The sequence below is a fragment of the Aplysia californica genome, unplaced genomic scaffold, assembly GCF_000002075.1.
Source record: "Aplysia californica isolate F4 #8 unplaced genomic scaffold, AplCal3.0 scaffold00211, whole genome shotgun sequence".
NCBI lineage: Eukaryota > Metazoa > Mollusca > Gastropoda > Aplysiida > Aplysiidae > Aplysia > Aplysia californica.
The window spans coordinates 862,089-869,588 of NW_004797481.1; the positions used below are offsets into that span (position 1 = coordinate 862,089).

The 7,500-nt window shown below is 39.7% G+C and overlaps 1 protein-coding gene across 1 annotated transcript in view; it reads left to right on the forward strand.

Annotated features, from left to right (window-relative positions):
- Positions 1-348: 348 nt before the first annotated feature.
- LOC106011908 overlaps positions 349-7,500 on the forward strand; it is an 11,578-nt gene continuing 4,426 nt past the window's right edge. Inside the window, exons 1-4 of the mRNA XM_013083094.1 lie at positions 349-476; positions 4,148-4,164; positions 4,575-4,678; positions 5,108-5,284. Of these exons, the coding sequence (XP_012938548.1) occupies positions 349-476; positions 4,148-4,164; positions 4,575-4,678; positions 5,108-5,284 (426 nt within the window). The remainder of the gene's footprint in view (positions 477-4,147; positions 4,165-4,574; positions 4,679-5,107; positions 5,285-7,500) is intronic.

Here is a 7,500-nt window from a genome sequence, read left to right on the forward strand (position 1 = left end):
AATGACACAACTATGTAGTAAATGACACAACTATGTCGTAAATGACACAACTATGTAGTAAATGACACAACTATGTCGTAAATGACACAACTATGTAGTAAATGACACAACTATGTCGTAAATGACAGATCAGCCCCACAAATATGTAGCAGGCTAGGAGTGAGAGCTAGGGGTCCCGGCGTCTTGTAAGGAAGTTATTCAAACCTCTGCCATGTTCTCTGACCTTTGACCCCAACCCCCCACCCCTTCTCGTGGGCTGATGTATTAACCTCTGACCTCCTGTCTGTCTGTCTGTCTGTCTGTGTGTGTGTGTACAGGGCCCGCGGAGAACTGAACAGCGAGGAGTACATGTTTTTCCTCACCGGCGGAGTGGGTCTGGAGAACAAGCTGGCGAACCCTGCACCCTCGTGGCTCGTGGACAAGTCTTGGGACGAGATCTGTCGTATGAGTGACCTCAAGCACTTCAAAGGGTTCAAGTGAGTACACACTGACACACACACACACACACACACACACACACACACACACACACACACACACAACAACAACAACAACAAACCTCCTTCAAAATGGCTTACTTTCGTCCAAGAGAGCACTAACATTTTACACAACTATCAGACAGTCACTAGACTTAAACTAAACTGAACCGATTTCTGTTGTTTGTTTTTATTACTAGATCTAGACTTAAACTCTATAAAAAACAACCATAGGTCATTTCAAAGGAGAGCTCCATACTGTACCGTTTGGGTGGTCAAGGCCATAATCTGAAAACATTCCCAATGTGTGAGTTTGAAGCCCCAGAAATACATAACGCTTAAACAGATTTTTACTTGTATAAACTTGTACTAAGATACAAAAAGTAAACATTGAGGCGTGTCAAATTTAATATTTTGGCAATTTTGTGGGAATACTAACAGTTTGAAAACCATCTATAACATTTATATGGGATTACCTTTTATGTCGAGTATAGTTTGAAGGGTGCACATATGTGTAAGTGGTTTAATTTCTTATGATTTCACAAGACATACTTTGAATATTTTTGCTCAAAGTAGGGCTACTCACCCCGCCCCGCCCCCTCTCACCGCTTACAGCTTCCTTGTTACCTTAACCCATACATTTCGGTGACCATGCTCCGTCGAAAACACCTGTTGTATCTGAGTCTGCAGAAAACCAAAAAACCCAAAAGTTATTGCTGTCTATGTCAACATGTTTTAAGGAAACAAACTAAAACGAATCTGTTGGCGTATAATGTACTTACTACCCTGGGCGACCCTTCGTCGCATGGAAAGGTGCTATCGTCTTGTTTTCACGGACTGATGGCGGTCATCAAAACAAAACAAAAAATAGATGCAAAAACCCCCCCCAAAAACATCGTCTCTTTTTCTACCTTCATCTTCGAACTCACGTCATGTCTTATAGAATAGAACATCTGAGATATATTTAATTAAGTAGATCAAAATTTTAACGAGTAAGATGAAAAACAGCATAGTTGTTTGTGTGGTTTAAAAAAAATAAAAACGCCATCTTAAATGTTGTCAAATAGTTCGTTAGGGTATGTTATCAGTCTAGCTATTATCACTTTGTGCTTTGAAGTTGGTGCTCCCCCTCCCCCGTGACAGTGCCACTGACTGTAGTGTCTTTAGGCTATTCTCTTCTCGTTCAAGCCTAGCAGAATTGTAAATGGGCTGATTCATGTCACGATCATAACTGTGCCTGATCTACAACAGGGAACTGCTACTTTTTCTTTCCTGATCCTTACTATTGTCATTTTCCTCTACTTCTTTTGTATGTTTGTCACTCTCTTGTGACCTGCTATTTTGGGGTGCCTTGATAGTCGAAGCAGACCTTGTGCTGTTGAAGCTAGAGAGGTGAGCAGTCTGATCAGGTCTGATTCCCTGTAAAGACTTCTCTGTTGATATCCACCCCTTGGCGCTCATATGACCTTATGCAGTTGCGAGCGCCGTTAAACCCTCTACTAAAAAAATGTTGGTGACCTTGGTTCGAATCCCAAATGGGGCGTTTTTAAAATGATTGTTTAACATGGGGAGTTCTCGATGCTCTCGACCTGCTTAGCTTATCCCTATCGGATATGGACTTTGAATTCGGAGGTCCATCCTTTCACTTTCAGATAATGTTTCAGTGATGTAAGGGTCGACGGATGAATGGTTTTCATATAATTACACGTCTCTTCTCATCGGAAGTTATATCGGGGGAACAGTGAGCCCCTTACCAGAACTAGTAATCATGATAATAGTGATTTTATCATTGAACTGTACCAAACTATACAAGGCTATTTCTTTTATTCTGCTTTTCAACTTTAATGGCTACCTGTCCAAGACAATCCCCTGTACAAACGACCCCACCCCACCCCCACCTTTGGGTTTTGATAAATATTTCGATTAATGCCACTGTCCAAGATGTCTACCTGCCTAAGACAACCGCTTTTCTACTCGACAATGGATGGCCGTCTTGGACAATTTCAACTGTATTAGGCGAGCTTTTACACAAGCCTCCCAACGTCAGAGATTTAATATTTTTGATTTATGATCTTTGATTTTGCACTCAATCTTCGAAGGGATATTGTGCGACAAAGGTTCTGTCTCCTGAGTTACACACTATCAGTATTCATATTTTATTGGATTAGGCCATGGATATTTCTATCTTGCAGTTTTAAGTATTTGGAGCCGTTTCGCTCTGTTCCCTATTTCGCTTTTGTTTTTCCGAGCTCCACCCCCTCCCCCTCATTTTTTCCTGTCATCGTAAAGAGAGATTCATTGCTTGTCGAGCTTGGCAAGGGAAGAGAAACAGATTTATGACACGAGAATGGTAGAAGTTTGGTAACAGTAACTGCAGTTATAGTCTCCCGAATTATTAAAATCATTATTTTGTAAACTGAGTAAAACTTTCCATTCGTCAATATTCCACACTGAATTTATCACTAGGTTTATTATTGCAATATATCTAAAGAAAACACGAAGCGTTGCGTATTCCTATACGCCCTTTCCCCTCCCAAATCAATATATAGAAAGCGCGTAATGAGCCCCCAAATACCAGACAGTAATTTGCAACGGTGTTGGCAAAAGCATACACAGAAGTTCAAGGCACGAAAAACAAAAAATAAAATAAACAAGTCCAGCTGGACAAACGTGTACATTGCGTATTCCTACACGCACCGAGCAGACTGTAGAGGCCAATGAGCACGTGACCTCCATGACGTCACGTCAACAGCTGTCCACCCTTTTTGTACTTAAAGTCAAACATGTACAGTCGTACTCACACTAAAGATCACCTCACCCCCCCCCCCCCCTTTACGGTTTTTCTATTTTTTGTAATGGCACAGTCCAAGAGAGCCACCCGTCTAAGATGACCAATTTTCCATTAATGATGATGATAATGATAATAATAATAATAATAATAATAATAATAATAATAATAATAATAATAATAATAATAATAATAATAAAAACATTAATTATAATAATAACAACAACAACAACAACATTAATAATAATAATAATAATAATAATAATAATAATAATAATAATAATAATAATAATAATAATAATAATAATAATGCTGATAACAGTAACAGCAGCAATAATATTAATAAAAATAATAGTGATGATGATAATGATGATGATGATGATGATAATGATAATAATAATAATGATGATGATGATGATGATGATGATGATGATGATGATGATGATGATGATGATGATGATGATGATGATGATGATGATGATGATGATGATGATGATGATGATGATGATGATGATAAATTAATATGAACAGTTATTGAATTTATATAGTGGGTCGTTCTCTTGGACCGGTCCGGCCATTTGGCTTCCCTTTTAATGTAGATATTTTTTACGCCCCCATCAACAAAATTTAAATCACTTAGGAAGCACGCTTCTGTCCCTGCCTGTCAGGGCCAGTCCGGACAGAGAGGGAGAGAACATCCTCGCACAAAAACCGAAATATCCTATAAAAATTCTCCCCCGTAGAGAATCGAACTCGGGTCTCTTACTTGCGACAGCAAAGCGCTTAATCGCTACACCACTGACGCCTGTCATTCGGCTTCGAAAACGGGAAGACCAGGTCTGTTGGGAAGAAGTCTACAAAGTCTACATCCGTTACCTGCCAGGCACAAAGATGTGAAAGGTGATGAACCCAGACAGCTGGGACTACAGTACATGGGGGGGGGGGGGGGGCGGCGAGTACTCTTGTCCATGGCGGTGTCCGAGCAACGTCAACGGACCCCTCAAATGGTCGGCTAAACTTTAATGGGCTACGCACCCAATAACGCTCAGTCGGTTTCACTATCCGATGCTCACCACACATTAAACAACAACAACAACAACAACACAGCTTTAAAAGAAATAGTAAGTTGTTTCTCAAAAAAGGTAAGGCAGTTCTTCTCCCTGCTTGGAAACTTCCAGAATCATTACTCACGACTTTGGCCTTCAGCTGGCCAGTTTTCTGCCAACATTTTTCATCAGATCGTTATGATCTGTAAAAGTGCAGCCTAAATTTATTTAAGCTATAAAGACTAACGGCGCTCTACTTTTCAGCACTGAGAGATGCTGTACGTCGGAGACACTACTCCACGCTACGTGACGCCATCAGCAAAGTGGAGACCTCACCGTACGCATCTGAACTCGCCAATTCTTTACAGGTTATATCGCTTTCTCGTGTTCTTGTATGCCATATCCGAGTTTTAAAAAAAGATTTTATTATTTATATCTGAGATTGGATTTGAATTTCAGTCCCTCTTCTTTGTGACGTTGCTGTTCAATTGATTTTTCCCTAGACATACGGCGCTGGTCACTCTGAATCGAATCTTTAACTGGGCCTTTTCGAAATACGCTAGTTTGAGGAGTCCTAAGAAGTGTAGAATCTGACATTTTGTTCGAAATCTATGTATTTTTTTAAAAGAAAAAAGAGAACTTTGAGTTGCAAAAGCCACTTAGCGGACACTGCTAGGGCCGAAAGTAGCCATTCTCTCGGAGGACCTATGTACATCTGTAGAGCCATAATTAGGTCAGATAGCTAGCTGGGTAGAAAAGAATAATTATATTAATCAATTAATCGTTTTATTTCCCAGGCAGCCCGAAACTTGCTGGAGCGTCTTACGTACCAGTGGACAGGGGAGCCAGTCAGGCACAGTATGGGCTACAGTGCAGTCTCAGAGGTCCGAAGGTTCAAATCTCCACCGGGCTGTGTTGTCGATTCTGTGAAGGCTTGCTTCCTTCTCGTGGGGACTCCGCTGTCCAAGTTAAAGGTAGATATGTTATGGGTGTGATTAGTGTTAGTGCTGGGCTTGGTTGAAGTTAGGGTTTGTAAATAAGATAAGGGTGTAATAGTCATTCAAAGTAAAAAGAACATATTATGTCCATGCTTACGTCCAGCTTTAGCTATGGCATAGTTGTTGTGACACAGTTGGGTATAAACTGACACAAAGCTGAAATTTGAATACGAGTCAGTTAGAATAATATACCTAAGATAAACTTCTGTAACTTCTAGGAGGTTCAAGACTCAGAAGAGGGATGGCTGCGGGTGATCTTCTGGGGGGGGGGGGGCGTGTCTAGATCTTTGAAAATTATTATATTGATATAATATGTTCTGTTTTTTGGAAACGCTTTTTATTCACCCCTTCTTCTATAATAATACATTTTTCAAGAGAAAGATGTTTAATAAACCTATGGCTAATTTGTGAAGGGATCAGACAAGACGTTTTCCATGAAATCACACGAGCAAACACTCAAGGAAATCCACAAGGTTTATCTTCAAGAGGTTTCAAGGCCTACTGACACTGCTCCATCCTATCGCAATGAAGCAGAAAAACGCTGACGAGTCCTTGCGTCGGTGATACCAGGTCCATCGAATTCCAGGCCCTGCCTAACGGCTTCCAGTTGCCTGAAACTTTGCAAGAACCTTTTCATAGTGGTATGCGACAAGTGATATCACTACCCACTTGTACGATTTTCGGGACTTAATCTGATCTTGGTATTGTTAAAAGCTGAAAAGCAACACAAAAAATTTGAAGGAAACTATTTTCCTGATTCTAAACTCGGCACTAATTAAAGTTTATTCGCTTTTATAGAGTTGTCAATAGACTAAAGCTTCCTAAAAAAACGTTATTTTGAACCTGAATAAAGTTTTATCGAGGTAACCAATGGGTAGGTGAAATAAAAAAGAAAGCTAATTCTGAAAACAAAAAGTAAACAAAAAAGAGAGCCAAACAAACCACCCCACAAACACTTTAAAAGATTTCAACAAAACAGTAAAATTTCGGGACCCTAGTTAAGATGTTTAGCGGATGAAGTCACTCCTGACATTGAACCCTTTTAGGTCTACACTGGCATTGGTGGTATCTTCAGTGAACCAGGTCTCTGAGAAGCATAGAATGGAGGCTTCTCTATATTCATGCAGATTGAAGATGTTTTGGGTTGAAAAACAAAAATATAAAAAGAAACTGGAAGATCTGTTTCGTTCAAATAACTCTCGAGAGACATGGACTGGGCTTAAGACCATAGTGGGCTATAAAAATAAACCAACAAACATATGTGTTGACAACGAAGAGTATGCAAATAAACTAAATGCCTTTTTCTCCCGTTTTGACAAAGGCAGTCCGTGTGACTTACCATGTGTGAACACCGACACAAAAGAAAATAATCCTGTCGTTGTTGAAGAACGTGAGGTTAGATGTGTGTTTGGACGTGTGAATGTGAGAAAGGCGTGTGGTCCAGACGGTGTGCAACCCAAAATTCTGAAAATGTGTTCAGCACAACTTAGTTTTATTTACACCTATATTATCAACCAGTCGTTGTTGACACATGCTATTCCCACTATTTGGAAATGTTCTGAAATCGTCCCCCTTCCAAAGAAAGAAAAAATTACTGAAATGAATGACCTAAGACCAATAGCCTTAACATCGGTAGTTATAAAATGTCTGGAAAAAATTGTGCTAAAAAGACTACGAACGTACATAGAACCCACCCAGGACCCTCTACAATTTGCATATCGTCACGGGAGAAGTGTGGAAGACGCCATTTTACTATTTCTTGACAACATATATAGACACTTAGACAAGCCTAAAACATACTGTAGGATCCTGTTTGTTGATTTTTCGTCAGCCTTTAATACTATCCAGCCAGCTATCCTTTTAAAGAAATTAGAAAACATAGGTGTTAACGTCAATTTAATATCATGGATAGGCAATTTTCTTACCAACCGAACCCAGTATGTAAAATTAAAACATTCTTCATCGACATACATCACAACAAATACAGGGGCCCCTCAAGGATGTGTTTTGTCACCAGTTTTATTCACACTATACACGAACGATTGCCAAATAAACAACAATAACATCAAGTTGATAAAATTTGCAGATGATTCAACTATAATTGGGCTAATTCAGGCTGACCAAAACGAAACCGCTTACCGGAATTTTGTACTTAATTTTTCTGAATGGTGTGAAAATCATAAGCTGCTTTT